This window comes from Coniophora puteana (genome assembly GCF_000271625.1).
Source record: "Coniophora puteana RWD-64-598 SS2 unplaced genomic scaffold CONPUscaffold_6, whole genome shotgun sequence".
NCBI classification, from domain to species: domain Eukaryota; kingdom Fungi; phylum Basidiomycota; class Agaricomycetes; order Boletales; family Coniophoraceae; genus Coniophora; species Coniophora puteana.
Genome location: NW_006913058.1, coordinates 568,351 through 588,095, shown reverse-complemented (window position 1 = coordinate 588,095; position 19,745 = coordinate 568,351). Strand labels below are relative to the sequence as shown.

The window sequence follows — 19,745 nt, the reverse complement described above, 5'->3', positions numbered from 1 at the left end:
GCGGTCTCCGTATTCGGTAAGCGTACGTCACAGCCACCCACCTGACAACTTGCGCGACTTGTTAATTTCGCCGCGTCTACCAACCGTCCTAGAACATGTCCTTCAGTTGTTTAGTGACCCGCACGCTTGCGTCTGCCCGCAGCTTCTCCACATCTGCCGTCGCGTCTTTTCCAAAACTCAAATCTCACAGCGGCACTAAGAAGAGATGGAGGAGTTTGCCCAACGGCGAGTTCAAGCGGGTGCGTTCAAGTTGCAGTTACGGGTGAAAACGCAAGCACCATTTTGACTGATCTGCTTTCTCTTTTGGCTTATAGGGACGTGCGAACCACTCTCACTTGAACGTATCGAAGCGGCCAGCACAGAAGAATCGTCTTGGGCAGACCGCCTACTCAACAGGTGCTCAAACGGGTAACCTGAGGAAACTCCTGCCGTATGGCTCGGGCTGAGGTACTACGGACAATTGGCGTACCTTACCTTTCACTGTATCAACGTAGGCTTGAGACATTTGCATCGCATAACATCTTTCTGATACATTGTGTTTGTTTTCAGACACTAATATAGAGAACGCTCATCCGTATGAAGGGAGGTTTTAGAATCCCATTCTATGCCCTCATGAAATAGAACACAATGACTGAAAACAGCAGTCATAGGCCCGACATGTTGATCCTCCTTGAATCCTGTAGCTGTGGTGGCTGCCTTCGCAGCTCTATAACTTAACAAGTTCTGTGACGTTACCAGTTGATGCTTCTCCGCCTCAGAGGAGTGGTTTCTGCTTGGGCGTCGTAAGCTTCACTACCATCTTTTTGGCGGATCTGAAGGAGATCGGTCTTCAATAAAAATGTTCGCAATATATCTTTTATTGGGGCTCACCATGTCGCGGATATGCTCGTGCTGGTTGATGCGGGCAACGCGGACAAGCAGAGGTGGCGGATTGCTGTCGGTAAAATTCATGACTTCACCCTCTTTGCCGCCCTATAATGCAGTGTATTAGAGAAAGGCTCACTGCGGTTACACCGAATAGAAACCTTGCCTTTATGTTCACGACAACACTTGTCCAGCCGGTATTCAACATGCCCTTGTATGAGCGTTCAGGTCGCTTCTCCGCGTTCTTCCTCGCGAGGGCAGCAATCAGCTCGCTGATGCAAAGGCCATGACTGACAATGGCGATGTGGTCGCCCCACACGCCCGAACGGGCCGCCTTCCATACAAAGGGCATAATGCACTCTTGCAGCACTCGCTCTGCGCGAATGGCCACGTCATCTTCGCTCTCGCCTTCAGGAAATTTGTCCGCCCGACCGCGTAGGAGAGGGAATATGTTCGCGGCGTACATCTCCTCCTTGGTCATGTTCTCTGGGCCCTTCAAGCACCCTTGTTTCCCTTCCGCTATGCCAAAGTTTTGTTCTCGGAGGTCGGGCAGGATGGTAAGCGGCGGCAGGGGCATTGATTGGGTCGCGTGAAGTGTTTGCGCCGTGAGTAACGCACGCTTCAGAGGGGAGGCGTAAATGGCAGTCAGAGGGATATCTGAGAATGCCTTTGCCAAGGCCCGAGCTTGCTGACGATGTGCAGTTGTGTAAGAGCTGCTTCAACACCGTAAATTAAAGTGACCTACATTCATGCCTGTAAATGCCAGGGTTAGTTGTGGCACAAAGACTGACAGAAGATGAAGGCTACCGTGGTTGGTCAGTGGCGCATCCGCCCACCCTGCCCAGACTGGTTTCTACCACACTCAGTCAGGCGGCTATTATGCTTGACCTTGGTGCGAGTACGTACCGAGTTGTCTGTTGACTCCCCATGCCTGATCTACGAGGGAAAAGGCGTTAATATATGGATAAACGGGCTCTGAGGTAGCCATACGAAGGTAACTGTTAGCATTATCCGCTCAGGAAGACGAATCCGCTCAGATCAAAGAATGCCTGTAGTGCCCCCCAAAGCACGCCAGCAGCGACAAGCAGTCAGAGTGTGATCTGCTATGATAAATGCGACTCGCTCATGTGTCATTATGCCATCACATCGAGCCAACATCAACCCAGATATAAGGGCCGCTTCCCGCTGATCGCGAAGCATCTGAACGAACTTCAATAAAGCGCGGGAGTTGCTGACTCAGCATGTAACGAATGTTCGGGAGGTGCCTGGAAGCCAGATCCGCTTGCAAAGCTGAGCAACGCTCCTTGAGACGTGCTTGCGTGTCCCGACGCGCGTCCCGTCTTTATAACCCCACGATACCGCGACGTAACCCATCTATACCACTTCTCATTTATCATTGTCATGTCTAGCTCAACCAACACCACCGACCATGACCATCAACTCCTGGGCGTAGGCCAGCAGTGCTCGGCGCCGTCCTGCCACCTCATCGATTTCCTTCCCTTCAAGTGCCAACACTGCAACGAGAACTTTTGCGGTGATCACTTCAGCGTCAGCGGGCACAAGTGTCCGAAGTATGATGAGAGCAAGCACAATCGTGTTGCCCCGAGTTGTACGTTCAATTGCTCCTGCTGTCGCATACATCACTAACATCGCGCTTAATCACCAGGCCCCTTGTGTAACGAGCCCGTGGCCATCCCGCCGGGGCAAGATCCTAATGTTCGCATGGATAGACACATCAACACGGAATGTTCGGTCATAACTGGGAAAGCAGCGAAGAAGTCTACACCAGTATGTACAAGAGGCAAATGTGGCAAAGTGCTGTTCGCACCTATCTCCTGTGACGTAAGTGCATCCTATGCAGAGACATGACATGCTCCATTCTAAAACTGCAGCTCTCCCTAGAAATGCAGGAAGCAATTCTGTGCATCACACCGATTTCCCAGTGATCACGACTGTGTGTCACTTTCCACCGCATCGACTGCCACAAAGCTCAGGAGCAAGCCTGCAATGTCTACTCCTTCTCTGCCAACATTCAAATCATCTTACCGACCGACTACTTTTGCCGCTCGACCCTCTGCCTCGACAGGATCCTCGAATCAAGCTTCGATTTCATTGCCTTCCATATCCATCGCCAACCCGTTTAACCCCGCTGACCGGTGAGTATCCTCGAACTTACCTGCCTTCCGAGACCGCTAATGACGCTTCAGCTGTTCACCTAATGCGATAACTGACTCTACATTAAACTCCGATAATTTGACGTCGACTAAATTACTTACCACCAATACCGTATCGAAACCCACTACTAATGCTACCACTACGCCGGCGCCTATCAAAATGGCCACGGGCGGCAAACCGGCTAATCCCATCATGGACGCCATGTCATTTGTACCACCATCTGTATTTGCATCTGCATAAACCCAAATACTTCAATGTATCTATAACTACTCAGACGGGCGAAGGCAGAGAGAGAGAGTAGGAGAAAGGCTATGATGGAGAGAGCGAAGAAGGGGGTAAGTTAGCCAAGACAAGTGCATCATCACATACTGAAAGTTGATTCTCAGTTGCTTAGCGAGGAAGAGAAGCTGATGCTCGCGGGCGAGGAAGCAGAAAGAGCACAGGCGGTGGAGGAAAAGAAAGACAAGGAATGCGTTATCATGTAGCTGCACACCGGTCCTTCTCTATTTCTTTCGCTTGTTCATGTGGATATTTATTATGGATTTGTCACGGTCAATTGGTTGGACCTATAGACATTGAAATCGAACTGAAGCAAGCCAGAACTCCGGCCTTTAGCCTAAGCTAAATAAGTACTAAGCACCAAGTAGTAGTAAGAGGCAGCAAGTGGTTAGGTACCGGTTACCTGTCAATACTATGGCCCCTGAGTTCATCTCGTCTTCGACGCGTCGGCTCCCACGTGATGTATAGGTTCCTTTGACTTCGGCCTCGATCACCATGTCCGACTCCGAGCAAGATGCAAAGGTCCTAGGCAAGCGTGGCCACGACAATGGGGATGCGGATGGTATGGTCCAAGATGACGCTCCGCCCAAAGCTGTCGATAGCAACGACGACAGTGACGACGATGTCGGGCCTATGCCAATGCCTGCAGACGCGCCTGCAGGAGGACCGAAAAAGAAGCGCAAAGGTACGTATGTTTATGAGCAAATGTATATGTATTGAACGTTATGAACTCTTGCTTCGCAGTCTTGCCTCACGAGAAACTGTACTTGGATCATCTACCCGATGCAGAGCAGTATTATCAGAGTTTCATGCACAGGGACGCAATTAACTTTTGTGTCATGACTCGGTACGCGTCCGCTCCCTGTCTCCTGCCACATCTGCTTGACAAATGAACTAGGACTGAGTTCCTTGTGACTACATCTATTGATGGACACCTTAAAATCTGGAAAAAGCAAGAGACCGGCATTGAGTTTGTGAAGCACTTCCGTGCTCACATGTCCCTCATCATTGGTGTCTCGGCGAGCGCAGATGGACAACTATTTGCAAGTATCTCAGATGACGGATCTGCGAAGGTGTTTGACGTGGTCAATTTCGGTGCGCACGTTCCGTACCTTCTTGCTACAAATTGTCAGGGCTAAGTAGGATGCTGCAGACATGATCAACATACTGAAGTTGGGCTATACCCCGCTCGCATGTTGCTGGGTGCACAGAAGAGGGCAGGCCCAGGGTCTATTGGCAATGTGTGTATGTATCAGAAGATGTGAAGTTGCACACATTTATCCATTTGTAGTTCAGAGCAAGGAACCGGCATTATTCGAATTTACGATGGACGCGGCGACGACAAACCTATCATGGTTGTAGACAAGCTCCATCGCTCACCGGTGCATGTCATGACTGCAAGTCGTCCACACTCACTTTCAGAGATGATACTCATGTCACTCCAGTACAGCGACAGATTTGACTGTGTCATATCCGCTGACGAAAACGGCTTCATTGAATACTGGCAACCCACGGAGCCCTTTGAACTCCCGAAGAACGTCCCTGGTCTCTGGTCTTTCAAGAGCTCAACAGACCTTTATGAGTTTAAGAAGGTAAGCACACGAACCAATGCATCCCGTTCACCGTCTCATCCTTGGACGTAAGGCCAAGTCAATACCAACATGCATAACCCTATCCCCCGACTCCACTTCCTTTGTTACCTCCTCCCTTCCCGACCGCCAGATCCGAATATTCTCCTTCCTCACCGGGAAGCTCACGCGCAAGTACGACGAGTCACTGACTGCCATTCAAGAGATGCAGCAGGCGGGCACGGCTGTGTACAAAGTCGACGACATGGAATTCGGAAGAAGGCTTGCCCTCGAACGCGAGCTTGAGCTGCCGGGTCCAGATGGACGCATCCCGGGCATGTGGAGCAACGCTGTTTGGGACGAGAGCGGGGCATTCGTATTGTATCCCACGCTGCTTGGAGTGAAAGGTAAGGTGATTTGATGTTTTCTTGCGACTGATCGTTCACAAGGTGCTTCCGTAGTGGTAAACACGGTGACGAATCGCGTTGTGCGACTCCTAGGCAAAGATGAAGCCGTCCGGTGGTTGTGGCTTACTGTCTACCAGGGTGCACCGGCGAAGAAAGGCCTGACGACAGTTGTATGACCTACGCATGCCTAACCAACTAACAATGTGCTCACGACGTATTTTCTAGGCGATGGCGGCATCTGCTAACCCAATCCTTGCGAACAAAGGGAGTCGGGACCCTACACTGTTCTGCACAGGACACAAACGTCAACGGTTTTATCTCTTCACACGTTCTGAACCAGGGTATGTGTTCCTCCGGCCTTTCACAGTTATTGAAAATATTAAACCTGAATAACAGGGATAGCAAGATACACGATCGTGATGTCTTCAACGAGAAGCCCACACGCGAAGAACAGACGATTGCGAGCGCAAGTGCCACCGGCAAGAACGGTCCTTCGCCTGTTGCAAACTCGGCGGTCATCCATACCTCAATGGGTGATATTCACCTGAGGCTTTTCCCACAGCAAGCACCGAAGGCAGTCGAGAATTTTGTCGGTCACGCGCGGAGTGGCTACTTCGAGGGTGTCATCTTCCACCGTGTCATTCCAAAGTTTATGATCCAGACGGGCGACCCGCTCGGCGATGGTACTGGCGGTACATCTATTTGGGATAGGGAGTTCGAGGATGAATTTTCGGATGACCTGAGGCACGATCGGTGCGTTTCTCTTTGCAGGGCTCCTTCCTTCGTCACGTCGCTAAACTCTTTTAATCTGGCAGTCCATATACGCTGAGCATGGCAAACGCTGGGCCAGGCACAAATGGTTCGCAATTTTTCATCACCACGACGACGACACCTTGGTTGGATAACAAGCACACCATCTTCGGCCGAGCTCACTCTGGGTTGGAGGTCATCCATGCCATTGAAAACGTCAAGACCAACAAAATGGACAAACCATGGGAAGATATTAAGATAATAAATATTGACATAGATTAGTCCCTGGTGTTTTGCAATTTATCTCCCCGCTGTGTTCGGGCCACATTACTAGTGCACCGGAGTATAGTTGCGGTTTCTCTTGTGAGAAGGAAGCATTTAGCAAAGAAATTGATTGTTACAGTCATAAAGCTACACGATCAAGCGTTTCCATGCTCTGCTGTATTTGCATTTCAGCTCCTACATTTTCCAGGCGGTGTTTAAACCGGTCCTTCAAGTTGGAAACCATGCTTGCTGGCTTGAGCTGTTCATATTGCGCGCTTAAAACCGCCGGGCAAGAAAATTTGAGAAAAATATGAAAATGGGGAGAAGGAGCCGCGGAAGCAGGCTCCGACAACGTGATTGTGACCTGGTACACGTCGAGAGGTTCTCCGCCGAGAAAGTGCGATTGCTGCGGGGACGCTGGCACGTAGGCTACAGGGTAATCGATCAGAACTGCCACCAAGCACACTAGAACAACTTGGGAGAGATTGGGGGGAAATGTGTTGGCGTCGCGTGGCCGGGGCGGGGATGGAACCTCTGACGAATTGGACGCGCACATTTGCATGGCGTCGCGCATGACCGATAAGATCTCCATAACATCGGCGGGGACGATTGGAAGCTGCGTCCCTGATGATCAGTGCCGGCTGCTCGGCAAAGTAAATTATTTGAACGCTCACAACAGTGGGTGGCTCGGTCAGGCGGATGCAGAGGGGCCAGGATGAACTGGAGCGAGCCAGGTCGCGTTGTATGTCCTGAAACTTCCGAGCGAACAGGGGTACGTTGACGAATAGCGACTGATCGTGTGTGATGTCACACCAATAGACAACATGGGTGTGCTGTTCATCGGCCTGCCCATAAAAGGGAGGTCAATAGTTGCGGCATGTTAGAGACTGAAGAGGTTGAGCAAACCTGTTCCTTAAGAATACGTAGGAGTCGGGGGAAAGCTTTGGTCGGCTCACGAGGCAATACTGTGTCGACCAAATGGGCACAGCTAAAGAGTGAAAAAATTATACAGTCTGAATTTTGATGTCGCCACAATGAAAGCCTTGGGACGCCCTTACCGGACAGAAAGAAGGACCAGCGCGAGATCGATCGAAAATGTCCTTAATTTCGATGACGGAACCTTTTGAAACTCTGGAATCCTCGAACACGCGTCTTGCACCGCCAGAACGGCGGATTGCAGCAGATCTGAGACCATGAGATCAACGGAGAGGGCAAAGAACACGAAGCCACGCGAGCACAGCGGAAGCAGCGGCGGAAGCAGAATGTGAGACAGGACGACGCTTTTGGAAGGACCCTTCGCGGCGTCGCAGTGTCTCGTAGTGCAGTGCAGAGAAGAAGAAAAAACTGCTAAGACGTTAAAAGTGTCACCGAGTGAGAGAATGTTATGGTATAAACGTTTGAGAATGACAGATTGGAACGGTGTGCGAACACGTCGTGGAATGCTGAGAGGCAGAACGGTCCATTCGAGAGGCCAATTATCAATACATTATGATCATATCCACATATGACTCGGTAACATTGGCTTTGGCGAGAAAAAGTATCTCGTGAATAATCGCCCAGCACCCAGCGCCTACAGAGCGATCAATGCACGATGTAAAGAGCACGAAGCAGAACGAAACTATGCGCCTGAAGCAGTATACCTTATTTTCTGCAAACCCGTGATATTTGCGTCGGCTTGTCCGATCCACCTGCGAACGAAGAAGACAAGCCCAGAGACGATTTCCAAAAAGCACCACCATGCCGTCGTGTTACATGACTTTCCGACAAGAAGAGAGAAGAAAGGTGGTAATGCACCCCATGCCAGTATATAGACGAGCTTGAAGGGGAGGTGTAACTCGTTCAAGGACGGGTTGTTTGGTACCATATCCATAATGATATTGACGTGACATATGACGGATATCATGGCGAGTGGACGACTGAGAGGTAACGGAGAGTCAGGGATCGTTGAAGGAAATAGGTTTTCCAGAGGACTGGTGAGGTCTGAGAATGCGTAGATGACGTGGCTAGTATGGTCAAGCGTTCAAAGGAGCAGAGTTAGAACCTTTGAAGGAGAGGTATGATATCAGGACATACAGTAGGCATGATAATGTAACCACGATCTGCAGGCCTATGAGATGTCGTTGGTTAGAGGCATTATTCTGCCGCCGAAAGCGTTCAACTAATTGCTCTTGCTCTGGGAGCAGACTTTAAACGAGGATAAGGTTTTGAGCATATGAAGTACCTTGTTCATCTAAAATGTGTTCATCCTCAGGTTCTGCCGCAAACTTGTAAGGGATGCGTTGACGGACCGCGTTGACGTTCATACACGTTCAAGCGCAAGGGAGGCGTGGAGAATTAGCGCCGACGCGTGACAGATCTACCACGTGACGGGCGCTTATGGCCCTGCCGATCCCCGCTAATTTTCCGGCTGATAAAAACTCTAGGACGGATACAAGTTGGATACAAGACGGTTATCAGGCCTGCCCAAACATCAGGCATAAACAATCGACATGTCCAGTTCTCATGAACGTATCGAGGAGGGTCAATTTGACGATGCTCCGGCAACAGAGACGACATCCCCAAACCCCACCCCCCGTCAAGGCGGCCACTTCATCGACGACGAGAACCTTCAGTGGTCAGACAATGCATATTCCGAAGATGAACAGGACGAGCTGAATGAAGATGACTTTGAGGATGACCGAGCAGAAGACGAAGACTGGGAAGTGGCTGAAAGAGGTTCGTCATACCATTGCACCACACCGATTCTGCTGCAATAACTAGTAGATTTCACGAAACAGTTCAATCGCATACGGCAGCATGTCGCTATCCGCACTGGAAACGTGGAAGGGATGAAGTCCTCCATTAACAAGAACGCCGCCGTTGCCGCTGTCCCTAAAGTCAATCAGCCGAAGACTGCACAGGCTGACACCCAGCGCAAGGACAAAACCGCTGATCAACTGGCTGCTCTTTCAAAGTACTCCTCTCGAATTGCGAAAATAGATCAGCCCTATGTCATGGGCGCCGGCGTCAACAGAAAGGGACCTAGCTCTTACGCCAATGCGAAAGACAAGTCAGATCGTGCGACTTCAGAGCAAGTCCTCGATCCACGCACGCGCATCATCTTGTTCAAAATGATCGGCCGCGGTCTCATCCAGGAGGTGAATGGCTGCGTCAGTACTGGAAAGGAGGTGATTCTTGAGCCTAAGTGCTACATGTTGCGGCATTCATTGATGTCCTTCAGGCAAATGTTTATCACGCAGCTGCCCCTGACGGCGCCCATATGGCCCTGAAGATCTACAAAACGTCGATCCTTATTTTCAAGGATCGTGATCGCTATGTGTCAGGGGAGTATCGTTTCAGACGTGGGTATAGCAAGCGCAATCCCCGTAAAATGGTCCGAGTATGGGCGGAGAAAGAGGTTCGTAATTTGAAGCGCCTAGTGGCTGCAGGCATACCTTGTCCGGAACCCATTGAAGTTCGGGAGAATGTGCTAGTGATGAAGTTTCTTGGGGACAAGCAAGGATGGTGTGTTGGATTATTGTAAAATTTAATCATGAATAAACTCACACCATCTTGCTTTGATCAGGGCTTCTCCTCGTCTTAAAGATGCGGCAATATCTGCGGAGGCGTATCCCTCGTTGTACGAAGAGCTCATCCTCAACATTCGCCGAATGTACCACGAATGCAAACTCGTCCATGCCGATCTTTCTGAATACAATATCCTCTACCACGACTCGCACCTCTACGTCATTGATGTCTCGCAGAGCGTGGAACACGATCATCCATCCGCCTTCGATTTCCTGCGGAGTGACATCAAGAATGCTGAAGAATTCTTTGGGCGCTTTGGTGTCAACTGCCTCGGTCTGCGGCGGTGCTTCGAGTTCGTGACGCGCGAGAAGCTGGGTGGACAGCCCGAGAGCAACGATGCCGATATTCTCAAGCAGTGGTTGTCTGAAAAGACACCCGAGCCGGTGGATGAAACCAGTGACACAGACGAAACGTCGGATGCTCCTGGAGCATCGGCCCATGAAGACAGTGTCTTCATGCAATCATACATCCCTCGGACGCTCAATGAAGTGTATGATCCGGAACGTGACGTAGAACTTCTGGCCAAGGGTGATGGGAAAACGCTCATCTATGCCGATACAATCGGGCTTGTCGACTCTAGTAAGCGTTCGAACGAAAGTATCCCTCAACATGTGCACTTTGAGGTGGACGATGGTTCTGGCACCGACAGCAACGTAGGGTCAGATGACGACTCGGAAGATGCAGACGAGAACCAGGATGGAAAAGATTATCAATGTCCGAAGCCACGAGGCCATCGACACGAAGATAAAGATGCCAAAAAGGTGCGTTCCATCACCCTGGCATGCAGTAGGATGCTTACAAGCGACGACACGCCAGGAGCGCAAAAAATCGGTAAAGGCGGAAGCGCGAGAAAAGCGTAAAAACAAGATTCCGAAGGCAGAGAAAAAGCGGAAGGTTAAAAATACAAGGTCATGAAACTCTCCTCTTGACGGGCTCATCTACGTATCTTGGAACACGAGGTGTATGCGCGTGAGATCGACTTGTGCTCTTTGTGTTTTGCATGCGTACTGTACGATGTATTGTACTTTTATTAGCCGACACGTAAACAAATGCGTGGTGTGCACACCGGGGTTAGCGGGCGATAACAAATCAAGCATCATGCATCAGTGACGCATCCGTGGCTGGCGTCGAGCACGGTCTTGATATATTTGTAAAGCGTGCCTTGCTGAACCTTTAGAGGTGGGGCCCGCCACGTCTTACGGCGACTCTCCATCTCCTGCTCCGAGACATATACTTCGATAGTGTTCTTGACAGCATCGACGGAAATGGTATCTCCGTCCTGGACGAGGGCGATGGGGCCACCAACCTGAGCTTCAGGTACAACATGGCCGATGCAGAAACCATGAGAGCTACATGCATCATCAGCTATCCTATCCGAGGGGCGGTCGAGACATAGAAGCACGCACCCTCCGCTGAAGCGGCCGTCAGTAAGACACGCGACGTCATGACCCAGGCCGGCTCCCATAATCAGACTCGTGGGCTTGAGCATCTCAGGCATGCCTACACCCCGATTTCAGAGAAGTTCTTTCCTGCATTGTAAACTCAACTCACCTGGTCCACCCTTGGGCCCGAGGTATCGCAGCACAACGACCGTCTTCTCGCCCTTCTTTATGCTGCCGGTCTCGACTGCCTTGACGAACTCTTCCTCGGAGTCAAACGTCCGCGCCTTGCCGGTGAAACCCAACCCTTCTTTGCCCGTGATCTTCGCAACTGCACCTCCGGGGGCGAGGTTACCCTTGAGAATCCTTGAGAAGGCCGCTGTGAGACTCGCGACGGAACAATGGAGGTAGAAGACATGACCCACCGGATGTGGCCGGTCTCCTTGATAGGCTTGTCCAACGGGCGAATGACATCTTGAGTAGGTGAGAGCTCGCCATACTTATGCACCCAGCGGTCGAGATTCTCGCCGAGGGTGGCACCAGTGACAGTCAGAGTATCACCGGTGATAATGTTGTTCTTCATGAGGAAATGCAGCACCTCTTGAGTTCTTTGTCAGCCAATCAGATCAAGTAGAAGAGGCAGATCAACTTACTGGGGGTACCGCCAATTTTGAAGATGTCCTCCATCACGTACTTGCCGCTTGGCTTAATGTCAGCGAGGAACGGTGTTGCCTCAGAAACACGAGCAAAGTCGTCAATGGTGAGTTCGACGCCAACAGAGTGTGCGATGGCAATCAAGTGGAGGACGGCGTTTGTTGATCCTCCGAGAATCATGACGAGCCGCATGGCGTTCTCGAACGCCTCCTTGGTCATGATATCACGAGGAAGGATGTTCTTCTCGAGCATGTTACGCATAGCGGGACCAACAGCCTTGCACTCATCGTGCTTTTCTTGAGATTCTGCAGGGTTAGAAGAGGAGCCGGGGAGTGTCATACCAAGGGCTTCGGCTGCGCTCGCCATCGTGTTTGCGGTGTACATCTTGGTTTTCGTGAGTTGACTGTATCCTTGACTAAGTAAACACTTACTCCTCCGCAAGCACCAGGACCAGGGCATGCATGGCGGACTGTAGCGTACCGCTCTGCTTCAGCCTCTGCAGTCCGCCCGTCCTGGAGGAACTTCCCGTAAGACTGGAAGGCGCTGACAATGTCAATCGAGTCGTTGCCTCCGCATGACCCGGGGCGGATGGTACCACCGTAGACCATGAGACCTGGTCGGTTGAGACGACCAACTACACAACAAATTTAGTTGTCGAAACAAGGGGAGCAGACTTCATGACTCACGTGCCATGAGGACACCAGGCATGTTCTTGTCGCATCCTGGAACGGTGACCATACCATCAAGCCAGTGACCGCCAGCAGCAGTCTCAACCTGGTCTGCTATGAGATCACGAGATTGCAAAGAGTATGACATTCCGCGAGTGCCCATGCTGATTCCGTCGCTGACGCCGACCGTACCAAACTGGTACCCAATCATGTCAGCATCATAAATGGACTTCTTGATTTCCTGACCGAGCCCGAGAAGGTGACGGTTGCATCTATGGTAAAGGGCGTGTTATCCCGGAGAAGATAGATACAGAGACGCGTCGGGCACGGGGTAACGTACGGGTTGCCCTCATACCTAAGAAGCAGACGTCAGAGGAGGTGGGGTCGTACGGTGTGTAACTCACCAAACACTAGCTACACCAACCATAGCCTTCTGGAAGTCCTGGTCATCTTTGATTCCTTCCGTTGCATACAGCATAGCCTGACAGAATCAATCATTCGCGCTTTGACGCGTAAAATATCTCGTAGACGCATACCTGGCTGGCACCTTGGTCCTTTGTCTGGGTGACAGTCCGGCTGTACCTATTCATCACAGGCTTTTCGCCATGTGCAGAAGCAGACGTGCGCATACCACGGACGCTGCATCCCAGCGTGTTCCGGGCGCGTTTGGCTATGAGCATACGCGACTGCATGACTTTGTGAGCTCGTGAACCAGGGAACCCGGGGTTTGCTTGACTCTGCAAAAAGTGACTGACTCGTGGCCTGAACCTCTTTCCTTTCGTGGATATACAACCGAGCCGCCGAGAATTACCGAGCCAGTTCAAGGAACCAATCGGACAAAACACTCGTAAACAATTTGATATGAAAAGGCTAAAATGATAAAGGGGAGAAGGCGAACCGCCACGGCGGCGAGAATTACGGCATTCGAAGATCAAGGCTAACTTTGTACCGCCTGTGACGCGCCTACGTTGGAGAAATGCGCCTTTCATACATAAAAAAATACCAGAATGCAGGTCATCCCATCACTACAAATGGGAAGACGCTCAAGTCGTCGCAATAAGCGCTTAAGCATTACACTCACCCAACCAATGCGCGAATTTGTCGGACCTCAAGACCAGATAATCATGATTACCCAAGGACGTTTATCAAGTATACATTTCTGTTTCCATGGAACATGAATTTAACTTCGGATCGTTCTGCCGTGTCTAAAATCTGGTCGGAGCGGCATCTTATCACTGATCGTATTGAGAGTGCGATATTATTTACTGTCGTTACACCCCACTTAAGGGGCGCTTATCGACGCGTGTTGCAGGAAGTGACCAATGAGAATGGAGCTGCCCCTCCCTCGTGATTTGGCAAGATCTGTCCCCTCGAGCACCCTAAATTGATATTGATTGGCGCAGTTCTCCGCACTTGCGAATAGATATTCACCTGAGCCACACATTTAACATTCGTCGGAGCTGAGCGCCGAAGCCAAAGAACTGGTCGAGAGTGCATACTGTACAACGGCAGGCGAGCCATTAGACTACGTCGCGAGCCTACCGGCCGCCAGGTGCATATCGTCTATATAAGGAAGGCAGATCTATAAGATTAAAAGCGTTCATCAAATTCAACGTCCGCCTCGATCATGCCATGTGTGTCTCACTCTGGACGTGTCATATCTGCCAACACTGCCAGGTTCCGCCATTCGACGGCCAACCTCAACTGCTTACAAAGTGTAAAAGTGGCCCCAAAATTTGGCTCTTTGAGATCATTGTGGCCGTGGTCGAAAATACAAACCTCCGGAGCCCATGAGATGGCCAAAGTCGGGCGGCGTTCGGAAGCCTGAAGGTTAAAGCTCCTTCGGACATTTGGGTCACCAGATCAAAATGAGGCAGGTGCTAAGGCAGGGCGGGGCAAACCACCTGTGAACTCAAATATGAAAATTTCAAAAAAGCCTTGACTTCCCCATCCTCAAAGCAACCTAGGCAACAGATTATTCTTCACAAAATTTATCGCGCACTGCACCTTCTATGTCTGCGCGGATAGCGAAGCCCCGTTTGACATGAGCTATAGTTCGTTGCGCTCCTCTGACGCAAAAATGGATTGTCATGCAGCCGGGTCACGGCATCTGTTGCGCTCTCGATCAGTTCAGCGTTTGAGGAGGCTGCAACGCAGATCTCATCGCACCCGGGCCTCCTCTAGCTCGCCAGGATTTTTTTTTCGAACCTTTCGTGGATTGGGTCGTCCCGGAACTTCGGTTTGCTCGTCCGTACCAACTGTCACCCCTCGAAATCAAGATATCTCCCGCTGCCCCATTCCCTCTTTTGGGCTCGTTCTATGGAGGTGACGGATGTAAAAGAAAACTCAGATGGTGTCTGTGAAGTTCCTCCTCCCCCTCCGTAACTCAAGGCAGGCCTTCCCGCTCCTCCCTCTTCGTTGGCAGGTTTCCTGACACGAGCCACTCGAGTTTTCCCGCTCGACCTCCCCGAACGACACGCCCAAATCGCCTTCGCATGGCGTTCAACGACGACTTGTAAAGTTGTAACTTATAGCTATTATTTTCAATTTTTCGTTCGCGAAGTGGCAGAGGTTATTCCTCTGTACATCCTTGGTACCTGCGCCCTCGACTACCAATGTCCCGAGCTCATGTCTTTCTCCTGCAGCTCTACGCCATTTCCTCCCCCATCGCTCCTACCCTTGTGTCCTCGATAACGCCCTGTCTATTGTTTTCCCTACCGCCCCTGCCCATCGCTCCTCTTCAGATTAGATGCAAGGACGGCGGGCGACCTCTCCCGATCGTACCGCTTTCCCCTCAAGTTCTCGCCCCTCCGCCGATACCCAGTTGAGCTCGTCAGGAGCCAGTCCTTCCTTACCCTCTTCCCTTCATCAGCACCTTCTTGAAAACCCTCTTGGTCGTCGATCCCATGGTCCATATTATCCAACACGGGCCTCCACACACCCGCATGAACGCGGTCGCGTACCTGGGCCCTCGGAAACCTCGCACCAAGGAAGCTTGGACGCGCCAGTGGTACATGATCCGAGCCTTGTACTTCCTCCCCTGACAAGTAGATCATGGCAAGAACAGCAAGCCCACTGGCATCAATCTGGGCAGCAGCATCCTCACCACCGGCCACGTGGGTTACACATCCCCGTCGTGTCTGCACCTGCCTCGCAATCGTATACCGCATCTTCCGTTGGTCCGGCGGGGTTTCCGTCCGCGCCAACGACATGGAACGGGAGTCGCAGCCTCAGCCCGCCCCATTTTTCCGACGATCCAGAAGCACGCCGACGGACAATCTCGCAGCCACGTGCGTATGCGCGCCCGCACCCATACCCGACGCACGAACGCCCGTCGCTGCATATACAAACGTCGGTGCAGCCGCCATCGCCACGGAGTCTGCATGTGGGCCAGCGACGCTCGATAGTGCGATCATCGCCGCCTCGAAGTGCGTCAGATCGCCAGACCTACCTGTCTCTTCGCCCATCCTCGTCATCAAGTACTGGAGATGGCTCACCTTCACCGGTGGTACCGCCACCCGCGTCATATTCGTCGCAGTCTGCCCACTCGACGAGGTCTACCCACTCGCGCGGCTCATCTCACTCGCAGCCACGTTCGCAACCACATTCAGCGCTTTCGTTGCATGCCCCAACGCCAATTCGAGCTGCGCCGTTGCCCATCTCTCATTATTCTGCTGGGCCCATCAGTGCTCCCGGTACTAGACAAGGGACGCACCTGGATGTACCGCTGGTGAACACGCCTCAGTCGCGATCATGGGAGCAGCCTCAGTCATTTCCATCGTCGCTGAGAGCAACACCGTCTCCAACTAGTGAGAACACTCCTGGGCCATGGCAGCATCAGACGCGAACGCACCATGCTGCTCCAAGCGAGTCGACGCCCACGAGGCGGTACACCATGCCTCCCGAGGAAGAGATGCCACTGGGAGTTGCTGGTCCGGGACCCTCGAGCGCGGAGCAGATGTATGCGGGCGAGCAGCGATACGAAAGCTGGAGGCCTGGGCCGCCACCATACGAGGAAGCCCAGCCGACTGAATCGCATAGAAGGCAGAGAGGTAGACTCGAGCAGGGCTTGGGGGATATTGACATCAGTCCCCCTGATTCGCCCTCGAATGTGGTATTACCAGCCAGTCGAAAACGGAAGCTTGGTAGAAGCGAGCCACGGTGGCAGGGTGCAGATGGGCCGGAAGAAAATCAAGCGGAGCAGAGTCTGGGTAGGGAGAGAAGACCACTACCGAGGAGACACAAGCCGAGTTCTGGAGAAGGGCAGCAGCTGTGGCTGGAGGGGCAGGGGCCTGGACATCAGGTGCAAGAGGGCTATGGTGCGTCATTTGGCTTTGAGTTTCCAAAATATGAGCTGATAGTATATACTCTGTTGGCTCTTGGTGCACCGCAACTTGTGATCGCGGATGTCTTCGTCTTCAATTATGTTCAATGTTGGATGTCAATTCGTACGATGAATGAATCAACGATAAACATGCGATCCAGGCGACATGCCCATGGGGTACCTCGTCGAGGGTCAGTCCCCATTAGCGGTTCGGCTATCAGACATCGAAGGGGCGGGTAGAGCACGTCCACCGTCAGGAAGACTGCCGAGCATAAATGAAGTATTCCAGAGCACATTGCCGCCGCATTTACCACCAAGGGAAGGCGTCGAATGGAAGAATCAGCGTTTGCAAGGGCCAGACAGGCCGCTACCCGAGCACCTAAGACCTGAGTCGCCTGAGGATGCTGCCCAGGAGAGGAGGACGAAGGTACGGAAAGTTGAGAAGGTGGTTATCGCGTGCGATTTCTGTCGAAGTGAGTCGTCTTCAGCCCTTCCTTGATCGGCTATCTCCGTGCGTCGAAGCCTCCACGCCACGCGGTTCGTTCGTCGGCTGACAGGAACGGGCGGTAAACCGAAGCATTCAGTAGCTGACTGTGCTGGAATACAGGCCGGAAGCTAAAATGCGACGGACACAAGCCGCAGTGTGCGAACTGCTCGGTACGGAGTCTGAAGTGCATGTACGCCGCTAAGCCGCGACGTCGAGGGAAAGGCAAGACTCCCAAAGTGGCCAAGGCGAAGAGGGTGAAGCTTCCAAAGAGTGAAGGGCCTCCGTTGGTGGATCCCAGCAAGCCGCCACCGAAGTTCGCTCCGAGCGACATGCCGGACATGGCGGTGAAGTACACGGAGCTGCGGAGGAAAACCGGCGTGACGGAGGGCGGGATGATGCTGACAGGCGCCGAGATTGAGCTCTCGACAAAAACGTTGTCGTCATCGCCATCAGCTGTCGTCGAACGGCAGGCCGGGGCCATCCAACTGGCCCCGTCCACGACACATTCGCAGTCGCACGTGGTTACCCGAATAAGCAGTCCCAAAAGTCGCCGTCTCGATGCTTCCGAAGTCGACGTGGACGTGGATGATCCAGATCCCCTACCTACCTTCACCGAACGACAGAGAACTCACGACGACGAGTATACGGATGTCCATATGCGCGAGCGGGGGGAGTAAACCGCTTGAATGGCGAGCATATGTTCCGGGGGATGGCGGAGGCGGACGGGGCGTTCCTGGGAGATCGCTCGATCCGGAGAGGAAGGGGGAGAGAAGGTGAGGATCCAGTGTTCCGCCGCGTCTGAGACTCCGTGCATGGGCATGCTGGCCGAGCCGACTTAAGCTTGACAGGTCTGACGGAAGTAATAGGGGCCAGTGGCAGCTCTATTACGATAAACGGTTGCTACGCGGACATTCGGCACTCACACGCTGTTGGGCCATATTGAAAGTCTAGACGCGGGCCTCGCTCGGGAATGACCCTCTTTTCCGTGGATGCCAACCCTGTTTCTTATCCTACATGCCGTATAATCCGCTGCTATAACGCTTAGGATCTCTTATTCTACACTACTTATGTTTCTTATCTTTCTGTACTGTATCTTCCTCATATTTGCTATACTATAGAGCATACGAATGGATAAGAGAAATGCGACGGAACCGTTTTATGACGACAGACCGCAGTCTGGAAGCCCAGGGAAGCCCCGTGGCCAAAAGCAGCCCCGGGACGGGCGCGATCAGAACAGGAGAGTTTTGGGCGGGAGGGATCGACCCGATTGGCTCGGTGGGAGTAGCCGTAGCATCACTCGGCTCCGTTTCTCTTTTCTGCTCAAGCTGAAGCTCGGTGTTTATCATATCACATCCCCGCGCAGCCCTCGCGCACTCTCCTCTTGACCCCCGCTTCCTGGCTTCCATGCCGTCCATTCTCGACAGCGGCAACCGACTCTCTCTCCCCCACCCCCATCTCCTCGACGACCCACTCCGCCCCTCCTTCCCCCCTGCTCCCCGCCCCTCTCGTGCCTCCGACCACCCTATGCCGATCGACGCCCACTCACACCCACCACACATCGCTGTTGGTGGGTACAACCTCATGGTTGCAGGTCAGCGCACGGGCAAGACCTCTTTCCTTCGTCTTCTTCTCGACACCAGCAACATTTCCTGTGCAGCCACAAAAGACCAGCTTGCTTCCGTCGCCAAGTTCGTTCAGGGCTGCTCTGGCCACACCTCTCATATACGCCATGCATCCGTCAACGTCGACCTCGAACCCGACAGTTCTTCCTCCCCGCCTCAAACAATTTCTATGACTCTTGTAGATACTCCCTCACTCGACTCGGCCGATGAGTCCGCCTCGGACATCACTCTGCATGAAATACTCAGGCATGTCGACTCCCGCTACGCTGAGGGCCTCGACGATGTGAGCGCTCTTTGCGCATATATGCGCTTGTGCCTTGGCTTATCGGATGCTAACATGCACCTACTCATCTAGGAGCGGAGGGCCCAGACCGGAGACAGTCACATCCACCTGTGCGTCCAGTCCCGAACCGGGCGCCTAATCTACCCGGAGAGCTAACGGTTGTGTTCCGCAGGTGTATCTACTTTCTAGACCCGGACACGATCGTCCCCCCTTCCATGTCCGCGCCACCGCCACCTCTTGTTAACCGCCCTCGCGCCAGCTCCTTCACCCGCTCAGAGCCCGAGCCTGTCATCCTCGAGCCTCCTGTTCCTTCTCACCACCCCGTGCTCTCGCGGCCAACTCTCCCGCCACAGGAAGTAAACATCATACGCCGCCTCTCCTCCCGTGTCAATGTCTTGCCGGTTATTGCATGCGCCGACACACTCACCAATGACCGTCTGGCCGCTGTCAAAAT

The 19,745-nt window shown here is 52.6% G+C and overlaps 10 protein-coding genes across 10 annotated transcripts; 6 read left to right on the top strand and 4 right to left on the bottom strand.

Annotated features, from left to right (window-relative positions):
- Positions 1 to 95: 95 nt before the first annotated feature.
- CONPUDRAFT_56310 (uncharacterized protein) lies at positions 96 to 446 on the top strand (the record flags this gene model as incomplete). Its single annotated transcript, XM_007770067.1, has 2 exons — positions 96 to 239; positions 315 to 446. The coding sequence occupies 2 exons, from the start codon at positions 96 to 98 to the stop codon at positions 444 to 446; spliced, it is 276 nt and encodes a 91-aa protein (XP_007768257.1).
- Positions 447 to 541: 95 nt separating this feature from the next.
- Positions 542 to 1,897, bottom strand: CONPUDRAFT_104234 (phosphoglycerate mutase). The gene is made up of 7 exons (XM_007770312.1): positions 1,855 to 1,897; positions 1,771 to 1,800; positions 1,672 to 1,717; positions 1,610 to 1,617; positions 1,031 to 1,552; positions 871 to 972; positions 542 to 812 (listed from the first exon to the last, which is right to left on the bottom strand). The coding sequence occupies exons 1-7, from the start codon at positions 1,870 to 1,872 to the stop codon at positions 732 to 734; spliced, it is 807 nt and encodes a 268-aa protein (XP_007768502.1). The 5' UTR covers positions 1,873 to 1,897; the 3' UTR covers positions 542 to 731.
- A 284-nt stretch (positions 1,898 to 2,181) lies between these two features.
- CONPUDRAFT_82142 (uncharacterized protein) lies at positions 2,182 to 3,535 on the top strand. Its single transcript, XM_007770311.1, has 5 exons — positions 2,182 to 2,473; positions 2,531 to 2,706; positions 2,767 to 3,020; positions 3,314 to 3,374; positions 3,426 to 3,535. The coding sequence occupies exons 1-5, from the start codon at positions 2,266 to 2,268 to the stop codon at positions 3,522 to 3,524; spliced, it is 798 nt and encodes a 265-aa protein (XP_007768501.1). The 5' UTR covers positions 2,182 to 2,265; the 3' UTR covers positions 3,525 to 3,535.
- A 254-nt stretch (positions 3,536 to 3,789) lies between these two features.
- Positions 3,790 to 6,347, top strand: CONPUDRAFT_165295 (uncharacterized protein). The gene is made up of 11 exons (XM_007770310.1): positions 3,790 to 4,003; positions 4,063 to 4,165; positions 4,217 to 4,413; positions 4,472 to 4,559; positions 4,610 to 4,715; positions 4,764 to 4,910; positions 4,963 to 5,293; positions 5,348 to 5,463; positions 5,519 to 5,634; positions 5,690 to 6,046; positions 6,109 to 6,347. Exons 1-11 carry the CDS (start codon positions 3,814 to 3,816, stop codon positions 6,323 to 6,325), a joined length of 1,968 nt encoding a protein of 655 aa, XP_007768500.1. The 5' UTR covers positions 3,790 to 3,813; the 3' UTR covers positions 6,326 to 6,347.
- Positions 6,348 to 6,446: 99 nt separating this feature from the next.
- On the bottom strand, positions 6,447 to 6,863 carry CONPUDRAFT_55713 (uncharacterized protein; the record flags this gene model as incomplete). Its single annotated transcript, XM_007770025.1, has 1 exon — positions 6,447 to 6,863. One exon carries the CDS (start codon positions 6,861 to 6,863, stop codon positions 6,447 to 6,449), a length of 417 nt encoding a protein of 138 aa, XP_007768215.1.
- An 894-nt stretch (positions 6,864 to 7,757) lies between these two features.
- CONPUDRAFT_82141 (uncharacterized protein) lies at positions 7,758 to 8,617 on the bottom strand. Its single transcript, XM_007770309.1, has 3 exons — positions 8,529 to 8,617; positions 8,381 to 8,480; positions 7,758 to 8,310 (listed from the first exon to the last, which is right to left on the bottom strand). Exons 1-3 carry the CDS (start codon positions 8,608 to 8,610, stop codon positions 7,926 to 7,928), a joined length of 567 nt encoding a protein of 188 aa, XP_007768499.1. The 5' UTR covers positions 8,611 to 8,617; the 3' UTR covers positions 7,758 to 7,925.
- A 146-nt stretch (positions 8,618 to 8,763) lies between these two features.
- Positions 8,764 to 10,794, top strand: CONPUDRAFT_143999 (RIO1-domain-containing protein). Its single transcript, XM_007770308.1, has 5 exons — positions 8,764 to 9,022; positions 9,071 to 9,474; positions 9,528 to 9,811; positions 9,873 to 10,635; positions 10,691 to 10,794. Exons 1-5 carry the CDS (start codon positions 8,797 to 8,799, stop codon positions 10,787 to 10,789), a joined length of 1,776 nt encoding a protein of 591 aa, XP_007768498.1. The 5' UTR covers positions 8,764 to 8,796; the 3' UTR covers positions 10,790 to 10,794.
- A 64-nt stretch (positions 10,795 to 10,858) lies between these two features.
- Positions 10,859 to 13,284, bottom strand: CONPUDRAFT_104220 (dihydroxy-acid and 6-phosphogluconate dehydratase). The gene is made up of 10 exons (XM_007770307.1): positions 13,112 to 13,284; positions 12,980 to 13,056; positions 12,916 to 12,930; positions 12,594 to 12,847; positions 12,339 to 12,541; positions 11,907 to 12,291; positions 11,679 to 11,853; positions 11,426 to 11,619; positions 11,281 to 11,374; positions 10,859 to 11,223 (listed from the first exon to the last, which is right to left on the bottom strand). Exons 1-10 carry the CDS (start codon positions 13,265 to 13,267, stop codon positions 10,971 to 10,973), a joined length of 1,806 nt encoding a protein of 601 aa, XP_007768497.1. The 5' UTR covers positions 13,268 to 13,284; the 3' UTR covers positions 10,859 to 10,970.
- A 2,345-nt stretch (positions 13,285 to 15,629) lies between these two features.
- CONPUDRAFT_72892 (uncharacterized protein) lies at positions 15,630 to 18,063 on the top strand (the record flags this gene model as incomplete). The annotated part of the gene is made up of 4 exons (XM_007770104.1): positions 15,630 to 16,168; positions 16,263 to 16,894; positions 17,061 to 17,372; positions 17,507 to 18,063. 4 exons carry the CDS (start codon positions 15,630 to 15,632, stop codon positions 18,061 to 18,063), a joined length of 2,040 nt encoding a protein of 679 aa, XP_007768294.1.
- Positions 18,064 to 18,781: 718 nt separating this feature from the next.
- Positions 18,782 to 19,737, top strand: CONPUDRAFT_165291 (uncharacterized protein; the record flags this gene model as incomplete). Its single annotated transcript, XM_007770306.1, has 3 exons — positions 18,782 to 19,291; positions 19,364 to 19,401; positions 19,464 to 19,737. Coding segments are annotated over exons 1-3 (813 nt in total), but the record flags the coding sequence as incomplete, so codon positions are not given.
- Between the last annotated feature and the right edge of the window lie 8 nt (positions 19,738 to 19,745).

Bases quoted from the DNA above. Each gene is read 5' to 3' on its own strand.
- CONPUDRAFT_104234 (XM_007770312.1), bottom strand. The intron at 1,718-1,770 runs GTACGTACTCGC...TGAGTGTGGTAG, and splicing joins GGGAGTCAACAGACAACTCG to AAACCAGTCTGGGCAGGGTG. The intron at 813-870 runs GTGAGCCCCAAT...GATCTCCTTCAG, and splicing joins ACGAGCATATCCGCGACATG to ATCCGCCAAAAAGATGGTAG.
- CONPUDRAFT_82142 (XM_007770311.1), top strand. From the start codon at position 2,266: ATGTCTAGCTCAACCAACACCACCGACCATGACCATCAACTCCTGGGC. The intron at 2,474-2,530 runs GTACGTTCAATT...CTTAATCACCAG, and splicing joins CAATCGTGTTGCCCCGAGTT to GCCCCTTGTGTAACGAGCCC. The intron at 3,375-3,425 runs GTAAGTTAGCCA...GTTGATTCTCAG, and splicing joins TGGAGAGAGCGAAGAAGGGG to TTGCTTAGCGAGGAAGAGAA.
- CONPUDRAFT_165295 (XM_007770310.1), top strand. From the start codon at position 3,814: ATGTCCGACTCCGAGCAAGATGCAAAGGTCCTAGGCAAGCGTGGCCAC. The intron at 4,414-4,471 runs GTGCGCACGTTC...AGGATGCTGCAG, and splicing joins GTTTGACGTGGTCAATTTCG to ACATGATCAACATACTGAAG. The intron at 5,294-5,347 runs GTAAGGTGATTT...GTGCTTCCGTAG, and splicing joins CACGCTGCTTGGAGTGAAAG to TGGTAAACACGGTGACGAAT.
- CONPUDRAFT_82141 (XM_007770309.1), bottom strand. From the start codon at position 8,610: ATGAACGTCAACGCGGTCCGTCAACGCATCCCTTACAAGTTTGCGGCA. The intron at 8,481-8,528 runs GTACTTCATATG...GTCTGCTCCCAG, and splicing joins ACACATTTTAGATGAACAAG to AGCAAGAGCAATTAGTTGAA. The intron at 8,311-8,380 runs GTATGTCCTGAT...TGACCATACTAG, and splicing joins GTTACATTATCATGCCTACT to CCACGTCATCTACGCATTCT.
- CONPUDRAFT_143999 (XM_007770308.1), top strand. From the start codon at position 8,797: ATGTCCAGTTCTCATGAACGTATCGAGGAGGGTCAATTTGACGATGCT. The intron at 9,023-9,070 runs GTTCGTCATACC...AATAACTAGTAG, and splicing joins CTGGGAAGTGGCTGAAAGAG to ATTTCACGAAACAGTTCAAT. The intron at 9,812-9,872 runs GTGTGTTGGATT...TGCTTTGATCAG, and splicing joins CTTGGGGACAAGCAAGGATG to GGCTTCTCCTCGTCTTAAAG.
- CONPUDRAFT_104220 (XM_007770307.1), bottom strand. From the start codon at position 13,267: ATGCAGTCGCGTATGCTCATAGCCAAACGCGCCCGGAACACGCTGGGA. The intron at 13,057-13,111 runs GTATGCGTCTAC...TGATTCTGTCAG, and splicing joins AGGACCAAGGTGCCAGCCAG to GCTATGCTGTATGCAACGGA. The intron at 12,292-12,338 runs GTAAGTGTTTAC...ACGAAAACCAAG, and splicing joins GTCCTGGTGCTTGCGGAGGA to ATGTACACCGCAAACACGAT.